At 42.9% G+C, this 15,159-nt stretch overlaps 1 protein-coding gene across 1 annotated transcript in view; it reads left to right on the plus strand.

Annotated features, from left to right (window-relative positions):
• The window catches only part of LOC110497931 (latent-transforming growth factor beta-binding protein 2), a 157,810-nt gene that overhangs the window by 23,477 nt on the left and 119,174 nt on the right, over positions 1–15,159 (plus strand). The window contains exon 3 of the mRNA XM_036954882.2: positions 6,041–6,296. Within this exon, the coding sequence (XP_036810777.2) occupies positions 6,041–6,296 (256 nt within the window). The remainder of the gene's footprint in view (positions 1–6,040; positions 6,297–15,159) is intronic.

A 15,159-nucleotide genomic window follows, 5' to 3' on the forward strand; every position in this document is an offset into this window, starting at 1 on the left:
GTCTGCCGATAAGAATACGGTGATTTTACTGCGGTTCGATCTTCCAAACATATCGTTGCAGAGGGACAAGAGAGAGCCATAAGAAAACGAGATTGTATCAGTCATGGGAATAATAGTGCTAAACCATGTTGTCTCACAATTTAAAAAGAAGATGGAGAACAACCTATAAAAGGAAGAATACTGGAGTTTTGGCGAAGGTACAGCTGTCTAGCGCAAAAATTATATTACGATACTGACAAAAATTATATTGTGATATATTGTCAAATTATATCCCGATCTGTAACTGTATTGATTGTTTCTCCCATCACTAGTGGATAGGGGCTGCTGCCTACCTCAAGCTTCTCTCCGACACACACAGGGCCTTAATAGGTAACTCAGACCTGCTGTGCTGTGGGAACTATGAATGCTATTTGAATGCTATAAAGGTCCTATCTTATTTTAATATACACAATTTACCACTAAATCAATCAAGAACTCATACAATACAATATCTTCAAATACTGTTTAAGCATGCTTTTTTAAAATGTTTTTTATGGACTGTTGTACAGGATTACTTTGGCCACAGAGTGAATGTTGTTTGGAAATTAGGGATTCTGCAGTAGACCTCAGCTGTCATGGGTTTGTTCAGGACTGTTATCCCCTGACATCCCTCCCTCTCCCTTCCTTAAAACTGCCCTCAAATAACTTGGACTGGAGATTGATTTTAAGGACAGAACTTGGACTGGAGATTGGTTTTAAGGACAGAACTTGGACTGGAGATTGGTTTAAGAAACTTGAACTGGATTTCACATTCATACAGTTACATGTTTGAACTGACCTCACAAAGTAGAGCTGTGATTAATGGACAGTATCTGCTTGCTTCGATTACATGGAGTACATGCTTCCATTGAATGACCAGGTCCAGTAATGCCCACGTTTATGCACTTTTCAGATGACTGGATCTGGAATCTGTCGCTTTAAATTGCTCATTCAGTCTCAGTCATAATTAACCACAACAAAGACCCTGCCAGGTATATGTTTCCCAACTTCTGTTTAGTGTTTCAAAGAAAATGAGTATTTATTATTATTCCCCAATGCAATAATTAAACCACATATTTGTGAAATAGATGGAATGTAAGGCAATTAGTTTTAATGATGTGCAAGAAAAATCTGCACGACAGCAATTACCGCGACAAAGTGTTCACCAGCCAGGCAGGGAGGCAGGCCAGCCCCATGCAGCAGGACAGACCAAGGGAAGAGAGACAGACAGCGACACTGCAGCAGCCAGGCTTGTGTGGGACTCTAGTAAGAGTCAGAAGGGCCAGGGTCAGTGCCCACTGCCCAGCCAAGCCCATTGTCAGTTAATGGAATGCATGTTTGGTGCCACATTGTGTCACTTTAATGACTGCTGTTGGGCGACAGAGCTGAAGAGGGTCATGTATTCAGGGTCACATACACAGACTGTGATGTATACCAACCGTACAATTAGGCAATTTTCTAGGCCAGTTACACAAATTGACAAATTAGTATACATATTTGTTCCAATTCAGATGGCATGGTGTCAGAGTGGGTGTGGTGGTTGGGAGGGGTGGAATTGGAAGGGGGGGGGGGGGTTGCTCATTTAATGAACTCTCCCTTCCTCATATGTCTTTGGACTGTTTGATCCTCAAAGTTTCCTCAAACCCTTGTAATCTTTGAGGTTGAACAGACTCTGGACACGATGGTGGCAACAGGCCAGCCTCAAGTCTGGTTAGTGGATGATAAATTTAACTCTTTGCCAAATAGAGACAAAGCATTTCTTATTTTATCCCATAGTGTACTAGAAAACTCAGATCACATACCAAGTTACATTTCCCTGACTGAATGTGTAGTTTACTTTATCATCATTTCCCTGACTGAATGTGTAGTTTACTTCATCATCATTTCCCTGACTGAATGTGTAGTATACTTCATCATCATTTCCACGACTGAATGTGTAGTTTACTTTATCATCATTTCCCTGTCTGAATGTGTAGTTTACTTCATCATCATTTCCCTGACTGAATGTGTAGTATACTTCATCATCATTTCCCCGACTGAATGTGTAGTTTACTTCATCATCATTTCCCTGACTGAATGTGTAGTATACTTCATCATCATTTCCCTGACTGAATGTGTAGTATACTTCATCATCATTTCCCTGACTGAATGTGTAGTTTACTTCATCATCATTTCCACGACTGAATGTGTAGTTTACTTCATCATCATTTCCCTGTCTGAATGTGTAGTTTACTTCATCATCATTTCCCTGACTGAATGTGTAGTATACTTCATCATCATTTCCACGACTGAATGTGTAGTTTACTTCATCATCATTTCCCTGTCTGAATGTGTAGTTTACTTCATCATCATTTCCCTGACTGAATGTGTAGTTTACTTCATCATCATTTCCCTGACTGAATGTGTAGTTTACTTCATCATCATTTCCCTGTCTGAATGTGTAGTTTACTTCATCATCATTTCCCTGTCTGAATGTGTAGTTTACTTCATCATCATTTCCCCGACTGAATGTGTAGTTTACTTCATCATCATTTCCCTGACTGAATGTGTAGTTTACTTCATCATCATTTCCCTGTCTGAATGTGTAGTTTACTTCATCATCATTTCCCCGACTGAATGTGTAGTATACTTCATCATCATTTCCCTGACTGAATGTGTAGTATACTTCATCATCATTTCCCTGACTGAATGTGTAGTTTACTTCATCATCATTTCCACGACTGAATGTGTAGTTTACTTCATCATCATTTCCCTGTCTGAATGTGTAGTTTACTTCATCATCATTTCCCTGTCTGAATGTGTAGTTTACTTCATCATCATTTCCCCGACTGAATGTGTAGTATACTTCATCATCATTTCCCTGACTGAATGTGTAGTATACTTCATCATCATTTCCCTGACTGAATGTGTAGTTTACTTCATCATCATTTCCACGACTGAATGTGTAGTTTACTTCATCATCATTTCCCTGTCTGAATGTGTAGTTTACTTCATCATCATTTCCCTGACTGAATGTGTAGTATACTTCATCATCATTTCCACGACTGAATGTGTAGTTTACTTCATCATCATTTCCCTGTTTGAATGTGTAGTTTACTTCATCATCATTTCCCTGACTGAATGTGTAGTTTACTTCATCATCATTTCCCTGACTGAATGTGTAGTTTACTTCATCATCATTTCCCTGTCTGAATGTGTAGTTTACTTCATCATCATTTCCCTGTCTGAATGTGTAGTTTACTTCATCATCATTTCCCCGACTGAATGTGTAGTTTACTTCATCATCATTTCCCTGACTGAATGTGTAGTTTACTTCATCATCATTTCCCTGACTGAATGTGTAGTTTACTTCATCATAATTTCCCTGACTGAATGTGTAGTATACTTCATCATAATTTCCACGACTGAATGTGTAGTTTACTTCATCATCATTTCCCTGTCTGAATGTGTAGTTTACTTCATCATCATTTCCCTGACTGAATGTGTAGTTTACTTCATCATCATTTCCACGACTGAATGTGTAGTTTACTTCATCATCATTTCCCTGTCTGAATGTGTAGTTTACTTCATCATAATTTCCCTGACTGAATGTGTAGTTTACTTCATCATCATTTCCCTGACTGAATGTGTAGTTTACTTCATCATCATTTCCCTGTCTGAATGTGTAGTTTACTTCATCATCATTTCCCTGTCTGAATGTGTAGTTTACTTCATCATCATTTCCCCGACTGAATGTGTAGTTTACTTCATCATCATTTCCCTGACTGAATGTGTAGTATACTTCATCATCATTTCCCTGACTGAATGTGTAGTTTACTTCATCATCATTTCCCTGACTGAATGTGTAGTATACTTCATCATCATTTCCCTGACTGAATGTGTAGTATACTTCATCATCATTTCCCTGACTGAATGTGTAGTTTACTTCATCATCATTTCCCTGACTGAATGTGTAGTTTACTTCATCATCATTTCCCTGACTGAATGTGTAGTATACTTCATCATCATTTCCCTGACTGAATGTGTAGTATACTTCATCATCATTTCCCTGACTGAATGTGTAGTTTACTTCATCATCATTTCCCTGACTGAATGTGTAGTTTACTTCATCATCATTTCCCTGACTGAATGTGTAGTTTACTTCATCATCATTTCCCTGACTGAATGTGTAGTTTACTTCATCATCATTTCCCTGACTGAATGTGTAGTTTACTTCATCATCATTTCCCTGACTGAATGTGTAGTTTACTTCATCATCATTTCCCTGACTGAATGTGTAGTTTACTTCATCATCATTTCCCTGACTGAATGTGTAGTTTACTTCATCATCATTTCCCTGACTGAATGTGTAGTTTACTTCATCATCAATTTCCCTGACTGAATGTGTAGTATACTTTATCAGAAAGGGCTGGATTTTCCCCAAAGCAGTTCAAACTAATGCTCTAGCAAATGTGTGGGTTTAAATAGAATAGACTTCACCATAAACCACAGGAATATGGTCAAGGACTATTATTTAATTCCCAGTTTGTTCCCTTTTGTCATCATGTTGTGATGATTGACTGTTTGTATTGCATACTCTCAATTAGCATACATCATGTTGTGAGAAAGTTGTGATGAATTCAAAACCATGTGGTGCTAGTTTAATTCAAATTGCCATTTCATGGTAATTTTAGGTATATTGCTCAGATACAATTAGAGAGAGCGAGAGAACAAAAGACTGAAGCCAAGCTGTGAGCAATAATGCCTGAAGGGGTGTGGTATATGGCCAATATACCACGGCTTAGTGCTGTTCTTAGTCACAACACAACGCTGAATGCCTGAATACACACCTTAGCTGTGGTATATTGGCCATATACCACAAACCCGCAAGGTGCCTTATTGCTATTATAAACTGGTAACCAACATAATTAGAACAGTAAAAATAAATGTTTTGTCATACCTGTGGTATATGGTCTGATATACCGCGGCTGTCAGCCAATCAGCATTCAGAGCTAAATTAGAATAATCATGTTCCTTCGTGTGGCAGCCAAGGACTCGGTCATCCTCATGCATTAGAGGACACCTAGGAGGTCCATTCGTCTCTCACACCAGACAAACTGGACCCCATGTCTGAATGGCATCATATTGCTAAAACAGGAAGCCTACAGCAGGTAGACCATGCAGCCCGTGGGGCCCTTAGCTACCAGCTCTCCTCACAGTGCCAAAAGCACAGTTTTCCTGCCTGCGATCTGTCAGTGGCACGGCATCTGTGTCAATAGCATTCCACCACTGTGGACAGAGCACTGCAGTTTGCTTTAGCTACCAGAGAGTAGCAACCTGATTTAGTGTTTGAGAACAATGTCATCAATTCTGCAGTGCTATCCAGTGCATACATTTGTGTCACAAGATGGAAAGGTTGTTTGCTATGAATCTCATGCTGCAGGTCTAAGAATAGTGTTCAAGTAGCCAGAGTGAGGTGCAGGGAGGGCCCAGATTTGGACGTGTGCAGATTGTTTTTCCATAACCATGAAATTACCTCAACGATTGCTGTATTTGCAGACAATTGAGAACTATTGTTTATACATCAATCGTTGACCAGACAAGGAAAACACATCCCCACATCCCCTGTAACTGCACGCATTAGATTTGGAATCAGTGACCAAAGGAATTTCTAGAAAAACGGCTGATCATTGGAGCACCAGCAGCATTAAGCACAGCCAAGGAGCTGAAGTGACTCTTACCTTAGTGAGAAATGGGTTAAATGTAAGAGATCACATACATTTAGACTTAACAGGGCTGTCTTGGGCTCAAGTGAAATTGAACATGACATTCCCTCCAGGCTTTGTACTATAAGGAAACCAGAGTAAATGCAACGGCATGGACACACAACTAATTGGTCCTTGATTGAATCACTTAAAGTAAAGCCGGCTAGTGCTGAGATAATGTAGGCCATGTCTGGAGATGCTCTTTTATGTGAAAGGCCACATGTTCTAACATGACACCATTAAAGATCTGCCTCCATCTCTCTCTCTGCCCCCTGCAGCCGACTGCCAGCCCCCCTGCCAAAACCGTGGCTCCTGCAGCAGGCCCCACACCTGTGTGTGCCGCTCTGGGTTCCAGGGGGCCCGCTGCGAGGAGGCTGCCCCAGAGCAGGTGTACATCCACACCGGAGGGTCCCTGAGGCGCATCCAGCCAGGCACCAACCCCTTCCAGAGGGAGCAGCCCAGGAGGAAACCCACGGAGAGGCAGGCCGTAGACATCCCCAGCCCTGAGACCACCAGGCAGTCTCTCCAGCCTGTGTAAGTCCATCATTGCACTGTACCTCCTTCCTGATGGAGTATTTAGACATTTATAGATGGTTACTCACTGACCTTATTTATATCTGTTTAGCTGGAGGAACAATGTGTTTTCCCAACACAAGCTAAACTCTTAGAAGAAGGATTCCAAAAGGGTTCTTCGGTTGTCCCCATAGGAGAACCCTTTTGGGTTCCATGTAGAACTCTCTCTGGAAAGGGTTCTACTTGGACCCAAAAGGGTTCTACCTGGAACCTAAAAAGGTTGTTCAAAGGGTTCTCTTATGGGGAGCAGCCAAATAACCCTTTTAAATCGAATAAAATACAATTTGCGCCAAATGCAACAGGTTGTAATGATGGGGCGGTGAGTCGGAAGCAGGTGAAACATTTGAATAAAACCAAGAACATAACACTAACTTAAGGCAGACCGCCGCTACACAAGAACAATACCAACTGGTGAGTGAACATGGGAGAGTGACATATTAAGGGGGGAAATGATGAAGGTAGTGGGGTCCAGGTATGAATCATAATGATTAACAGGTATGTGTAATGATGAATCCCAGGACTGGTGGTTAGTACTCTGGCGACGCCGGAGGGGAGGAGCAGGAGCAGACATGACACAGGTGTAATCCTTACCATGAAATGGTTACTTTACGAGCTCTAAACCAACAATGCATAGTTTATTTTTATTTTTATTTTTTTTCACCTTTATTTAACCAGGTAGGCCAGTTGGGGAACAAGTTCTCATTTACAACTGCGACCTGGCCAAGATAAAACAAAGCAGTGTGACAAAAACAACAACACAGAGTTACAGATGAGATAGACAAACATACAGTCAATAACGCAATAGAACAATCTATACACAGTGTGTGCAAATGTAGTAAGATTAGGGAGGTAAGGCAATAAATGGGCCATAGTGGCAAAATAATTAAAATGTAGCATTAATACTGGAGTGATAGATGTGCAAATGATGATGTGCAAGTAGAGATACTGGAGTGCAAAAGAGCATAGCGGGTGTTGCTATGGTGACCAGTGAGCTGCGATAAGGCGGGGTTTTACCTAGCAGAGACTTATAGATGACCTGGAGTCAGTTATGAAAATTAAGTAATAAAAATGGGCTAAATAAATAAACTAAATAAACTAGGAAAAATAGTAAGACAATAAAAATAACAGCAACAATAACGAGGATATATACTGTAGAAGGGTTACCGGCATTGAGTCAATGTGCATGTAGGTAGGGGTAAAGGGACTATGCATAGATAAACAGAGAGTAGCAGCAGCGTGGGTGAAGAGTGTGAAGGAATGTGAATGAATGTGTGTGGCGTCAATATGCGTGTGTGTGTGTGTGTTGGAGTGTCAGTGTAGTATGTGTGAGTGTGTGGTTAGAGTCCAGTGAGTGTACATGGAGCCTGTGCATGAGAGTCAGTGCAACAAATAATAATACAGTTGAAGTCAGAAGTTTACACACACTTAGGTTGGAGTCATTAAAACTCGTTTTTCAACCACTCCACTAATTTCTTGTTAACAAACTATAGTTCGGTTAGGACATCTACTTTGTGCATGACACAAGTCATTTTTCCAACAATTGTTTACAGACAGATTATTTCACTTATAATTCACTGTGTCACAATTCCAGTGGGTCAGAAGTTTACATACACTAAGTTGACTGTGCCTTTAAACAGCTTGGAAAATTCCCGAAAATGATGTCATGGCTTTAGATGCTTCTGATAGGCTAACTGACATAATTTGAGTCAATTGGAGGTGTACCTGTGGATGTATTTCAAGGCCGACCTTCAAACTCAATGCCTCTTTGCTTGACATTATGGGAAAATCAAAAGAAATCAGACAAGACCTCAGAAACTTTTGTAGACCTCCACAAGTCTGGTTCATCCTTGGGAGCAATTTCCAAATGCCTGAAGGTACCACGTTCATCTGTACAAACAATAGTCCACAAGTATAAACAAAATGGGACCACACAGCCGTCATACCGCTCAGGAAGGAGACACGTTCTGTCTCCTAGAGATGAACGGACTTTGGTGCGAAAAGTGCAAATCAATCCCAGAACAACAGCAAAGGACCTTGTGAAGATGCTGGAAGAAACAGGCACAAAAGTATCTCTATCATCAGTAAAACAAGTCCTATATCGACATAACCTGAAAGGCCGCTCAGCAAGGAAGAAGCCACTGCTCCAAAACCGCCATAAAGGCCAGACTACGGTTTGCAGCTGCACATGGGGACTAAGGTCGTACTTTTTGGAGAAATGTCCTCTGGTCTGATGAAACAAAAATAGAAATGGTTAGCCATAATGACCATCTTTATGTTTGGAGGAAAAATGGGGTGACTTGCAAGCCGAAGAACACCATCCCAACTGTGAAGCACCGGGGTGGCAGCATCATGTTGTTGGGGTGCTTTGCTGCAGGAGCGACTGGTGCACTTCACAAAATAGATGGCATCATGAAGGAGCAAAATTATGTGGATATATTGAAACAACATCTCAAGACATCAGTCCGGAAGTTAAAGCTTGGTCGCAAATGCATCTTCCAAATGGACAATGACCCCAAGCATACTTCCAAAGTTGTGGCAAAATGGCTTTAGGACAACAAAGTCGAGGTATTGGAGAGGCCATCACAAAGCCCTGACCTCAATCCTATAGAGAATGTGTGGGCAGAACTGAAAAAGTGTGTGCAAGCAAGGAGGCCTACAGGAGGAATGGGCCAAAATGCACCTAACTTATTGTGGGAAGCTTGTGGAAGGCTACCCGAAACGTTTGACCCAAGTTAAACAATTTAAAGGCAATGCTACTAAATACTAATTGAGTGTATGTAAACTCCTGACCCACTGGGAATATGATGAAAGAAATAAAAGCTGAAATAAATAATTCATTCTACTATTATTCTGACATTATCACATTCTTAAAATAAAGTGGTGATCCTACCTGACCTAAGACAGGGAATTGTGAAAAAAGGAGTTTAAATGTATTTAGCTAAGGTATATGTAAACTTCTGACCAACTGTATATAAAGTAAAGGGGTCAATGTAAATAGTCTGGGTAGCCATTTGATTAACTGGTCAGGAGTCTTATGGCTTGGGGGTAGAAGCTGTTAAGGAGCCTTTTGGTCCCTGACTTGGCACTCTGGCACCGCTTGCCGTCTAGTAGCAGAGAGAACAGTCTATGACTTTGGTGGCTGAAGTCTATGACAATTTTTAGGGCATTCCTCTGACACCGTCTGGTATGTAGGTCCTGGATGGTAGGGAGCTCAGCCCCACTGATGTACTGGGCCGTACGCACTATCCTCTGTAGTGCCTTGCGGTCGGATGTCGAGCAGTTGCCATACCAAGCTGAAAGACAGGATGCTTTTGATGGTGCAGCTGTAGAACCTTTTGTGGATCTAAGGACCCATGCCAAATCTTTGCAGCCTCCTGAGGGGGAATAGGCGTTGTCGTGCCCCGCTTAAGACTGTGTTAGTGTGTTTGGACCATGATAGGTCCATAGTGATGTGGACACCAAGGAACTTGACACGCTCAACCTTCACCACTACAGCCCAGTCGATGAGAATGGGGCATGCTTGGCCCTCCTTTTCCTGTAGTCCACGATCATCTCCTTTGTCTTGCTCACATTGAGGGATAGGTTGTTGTTCTAGCTCCACACTGGCAGGTCTCTGACCTCCTCCCTATAGGCTGTCTCATCGTCGTCATTGATCAGGCCTATCACCGCTGTGTTGTCGGCAAACTTAATGATGGTGTTGGAGTCGTGCGTGGCCATGAAGTCGTGGGTGAACAGGGTGTACAGGAGAGGATTAAGAACGCAACCCTGAGGGGCCCCCGTGTTGAGAGTCAGTGTGGAAGATGGGGGACCCGTCAGTAAGTCCATTATCCAGTTGCAGAGGGAGGTGGTCATTCCCAGGATCCCTAGCTTAGTGATGAGCTTGGAGGTCACTATGGCGTAGTCAATGAACAACATTCTCACGTAGGCTTTCCTACGGGGCAGTAGTCATTTAGGCAGGTTACCTTGGCTTTCTTGGGCACAGGGACTATGGTGGTCTGAATTGATTTAGCATTGATTTGATTTAGCCTGTCTGGTATTTGTAATCCGTAATGGTTTGCAAGCCCTGCCACATCTGACAAGAATCAAATTTAGTCCTGTATTGACGCTTTACCTGTTTGATGGTTTGTTGAAGGGCATAGCAGGATTTATTTTAAGAGTCCGTATTAGTGTCCCGCTCCTTGAAAGCGGCAGCTATAGCCTTTTTTCTCAGTGCGGATGTTGCCTATAATCCATGGCTTCTGGTTGGGATATGTACGTACGGCCACTGTGGGGACGACGTTGTCAATGCACTTATTAATGAAGCCGGTGACTGATGTGGTATGCTCCTCAATGCAATCGGATGAATCCCGGAACATATTCCAGTCTGTGCTAACAAAACAGTCCTCTAGCTTAGCATCCGCTTCATCGGACCACTTCCATATTGAGCATGTTGCTGGTACTTCCTGTTTGAGTTTTTGCTTGTAAGCGGGAATCAAGAGGATACAGTTATGGTCAGATTTGCTAAATGGAGGGTGAGGGAGAGCTTTGTACGTGTCTCTGTGTGTGGAGTAAAGGCGATCTAGAGGTTTTACCCCTATTTGCACATGTGAGATGCTGGTAGAAATGAAGTAAAACATATTTCAGTTTTCATGCATTAAAGTCCCCGGCCACTAGGAGCGCTGCCTCTGGATGAGCATTTTCTTGTTTGCTTATGGCCTTTTACAGCTCGTTGAGTGTGGTCTTAGTGCCAGCATCGCTATGAAGAATATACAGTCGTGGCCAAAAGTTTTGAGAATGACACAATTATAAATTTTCACAAAGTCTGCTGCCTCAGTTTCGATGATGACAATTTGCATATACTCCAGAATGTTATGAAGAGTGATCCGATGAATTGTAATTAATTGCAAAGTCCCTCTTTGCCATGCAAATGAACTGAATCACCAAAAAACATTTCCACTGCATTTCAGCCTTGCCACAAAAGGACCAGCTGACATCATGTCAGTGATTCTCTCGTTAACACAGGTGTGTGTTGACGAGCACAAGGCTGGAGATCACTCTGTCATGCTGATTGAGTTCGAAAACAGACTGGAAGCTTCAAAAAGAGGGTGGTGCTTGGAATCATTGTTCTTCCTCTGTCAAACATGGTTACCTGCAAGGAAACACGTGCCGTCATCATTACTTTGCACAAAAAGGGCTTCACAGGCAAGGATATTGCTGCCAGTAAGATTGCACCTAAATCAACCATTTATCGGAACATCAAGTACTTCAAGGAGAGCGGTTCAATTGTAGTGAAGAAGGCTTCAGGACGCCCAAGAAAGTCCAGAAAGCGCCAGGACTGTCTAAAGTTGATTCAGTTGCGGGATCGGGGCACCACCAGTACAGAGCTTGCTCAGGAATGGCAGCAGGCAGGTCAAATCAAATCAAATTTTATTTGTCACATACACATGGTTAGCAGATGTTAATGTGAGTGTAGCGAAATGCTTGTGTTTCTAGTTCCGACAATGCAGTAATAACCAACGAGTAATCTAACCTAACAATTTCACAACAACTACCTTATACACACAAGTGTAAAGGGATGAAGAATATGTACATAAATATATATGAATGAGTGATGGTACAGAACGGCATAGGCAAGATGCAGTAGATGGTATCGAGTACAGTATATACATATGAGATGAGTAATGTAGGGTATGTGAACATTATATTAAGTGGCATTGTTTAAAGTAGCTAGTGATACATTTTTTACATCAATTTTTCCATTATTAAAGTGGCTGGAGTTGAGTCAGTATGTTGGCAGCAGCCACTCAATGTTAGTGGTGGCTGTTTAACAGTCTGATGGCCTTGAGATAGAAGCTGTTTTTCAGTCTCTCGGTCCCTGCTTTGATGCACCTGTACTGACCTCGCCTTCTGGATGATAGAGGGGTGAACAGGCAGTGGCTCGGGTGGTTGTTGTCATTGATGATCTTTATGGCCTTTCTGTGACACCGGGTGGTGTAGGTGTCCTGAAGGGCAGGTAGTTTGCCTCCGGTGATGCGTTGTGCAGACCTCACTACGCTCTGGAGAGCCTTACGGTTGTGGGCGGAGCAGTTGCTGTACCAGGCGGTGATACAGCCCGACAGGATGCTCTCGATTGTGCATCTGTAAAAGTTGAGTGTTTTTGGTGACAAGCCAAATTTCTTCAGCCTCCTGAGGTTGGAGAGGCGCTGCTGCGCCTTCTTCACCACGTTGTCTGTGTGGGTGGACCAATTCGGTTCGAACTTAAAACGTACTACCCTCTCCACTACTGTCCCGTCGATGTGGATAGGGGGGTGCTCCCTCTGCTGTTTCCTGAAGCCTATGATCATCTCCTTTGTTTTGTTGACGTTGAGTGTGAGGTTATTTTCCTGACACCACACTCCGAGGGCCCTCACCTCCTCCCTGTAGGCCGTCTCGTCGTTGTTGGTAATCAAGCCTCCACTGTAGTGTCGTCTGCAAACTTGATGATTCAGTTGGAGGCGTGCATGGCCACGCAGTCGTGGGTGAACAGGGAGTACAGGAGAGGGCTCAGAACGCATCCTTGTGGGGCCCCAGTGTTGAGGAACAGCTGGGTGGAGATTTTGTTACCTACCCTCACCACCTGGGGGCGGCCTGTCAGGAAGTCCAGTACCCAGTTGCACAGGGCGGGGTCGAGACCCAGGTTCGAGTTTGAAGGGTACTATGGTGTTAAATGCTGAGCTGTAGTCGATGAACAGCATTCTCACATAGGTGTTCCTCTTGTCCAGATGGGTTAGGGCAGTGTGCAGTATGGTTGCAATTGTGTCATCTGTCTACTTATTGGGGCGGTAAGCAAATTGGAGTGGGACTAGGGTGTCAGGTAGGGTGGAGGTGATATGGTCCTTGACTAGTCTCTCAAAGCACTTCATGATGACGGAAATGAGTGCTACGGGGCGATAGTCGTTTAGCTCAGTTACCTTAGCTTTCTTGGGAACAGGAACAATGGTGGCCATGTTGAAGCATGTGGGAACAGCGCACTGGGATAAGGTGTGAGTGCATCTGCACGCACAGTGAGGCAAAGGCTTTTGGAGGATGGCCTGGTGTCAAGAAGGGCAGCAAAGAAGCCACTCGGGGACAGACTGATATTCTGCTAAAGGTACAGGGATTGGACTGCTGAGGACTGGGGTAAAGCCATTTTCTCTGATGAATCCCCTTTCCGATTGTTTGGGGCATCCGGAAAAAAGCTTGTCCGGAGAAGACAAGGTGAGGGCTACCATCAGTCCTGTGTCATGCCAACAATAAAGCATCCTGAGAACATTCATATGTGGGGTTTTCAGCCAAGGGATTGGGCTCACTCACAATTTTGCCTAAGAACACAGCTATGTATAAAGAATGGTACCAACACATCCCCCGAGAGCAACTTCTCCCAACCATCCAGGAACAGTTTGGTGACGAACAATGTTTTTTCCAGCACGATGGAGCACCTTGCCACAAGGCAAAAGTGATATCTAAGTGGCTCGGGGAACAAAACATTGATATTTTGGGTCCATGACCAGGAAACTCCCCAGACCTTAATCCCATTGAGAACTTTTGGTCAATCCTCAAGAGGCGGGTGGACAAACAAAAACCCACAAATTCTGACAAACTCCAAGCATTAATTATGAAAGAATGGGCTGCCATCAGTCAGGATGTGGCCCAGAAGTGAATTGACAGCATGCCAGGGTGGATTGCAGAGGTCTTGAAAAAGAAGGGTTAACACTGCAAATATTGACTCTTTGCATCAACTTCATGTAATTGTCAATAAAAGCCTTTGACACTTGTCAAATGCTTGCAAATATACTTCAGTATTCCAGAGTAACATCTGACAAAAATATCTAAAGACACTGAAGCAGCAAACTTTGTGGAAATTAATATTTGTGTCATTCTCAAAACTTTTGGCCACGACTGTAGATGAAAACTCTCTTGGTAAATACTATGGTCTACAGCTTATCATGAGGTACATTACTCAAAATCAGGCGAGCAGAACCTTGAGACTTCCTTAATATTAGCGATTGCGCACCAGCTGTTGTTAATAAAGAGACAAAGACCCCCCCCCCCCGATCTTACCAGAGGCTGCTGTTCTGCCTAGTAGATGCACGGAAAACCCAGCTAACTGTGTATTATCTATGTCCTTGTTTAGCCACGACTCAGTGAAACATAGGCTATTACAATTTTTAATTCCTGTTGATAGGATAGTCTCGAACGGAGCTCATTCAATTTATTCTCCAGTGATTAAACATTCGCCAATAGAACGGAGGGTAGAAGTGGATTATCCACTCACCTACTCAGTTTCACTAGGCATCTGGCTCGCCAACCCCTGTAACCCCCCATCTCCTCTTCATACGAATGACGGGGATTTGGGCCTGGTCCAGGAGGAGCAGTATATCCTTTGTGTCTGACTCATTAAAGAAAAATACCTTGTCTAGTTCGAGGTGAGTAAATGCTGTTCTGATGTCCAGAAGGTATTTTCAGTCATAGGAAACTTTTTCGAAAACATTATGTACAAGAAAAGTTAAAAACAGTGCAAACACACAAAATAGCACAATTGCTCAGGATCCCATAAAACGGTGGCTTAATAGGATAGGGGCTTTAATAGGATAGGGGCTTTAATAGGATAGGGGCTTTAATAGGATAGGGGCTTTAATAGGATAGGGGCTTTAAGAGGATAGGGGCTTTAAGAGGATAGGGGCTTTAAGAGGATAGGGGCTTTAAGAAGATAGGGGCTTTTATAGGAGAGGGGCTTTAAGAGGATAGGTGCAAACACACAAAATAGCACAATTGCTCAGGATCCCATAAAACGGTGGCTTAATAGGATAGGGGCTTTAATAGGATA

This window comes from Oncorhynchus mykiss, chromosome 19 (genome assembly GCF_057628025.1).
Source record: "Oncorhynchus mykiss isolate SJ-2025 chromosome 19, ASM5762802v1, whole genome shotgun sequence".
NCBI classification, from domain to species: domain Eukaryota; kingdom Metazoa; phylum Chordata; class Actinopteri; order Salmoniformes; family Salmonidae; genus Oncorhynchus; species Oncorhynchus mykiss.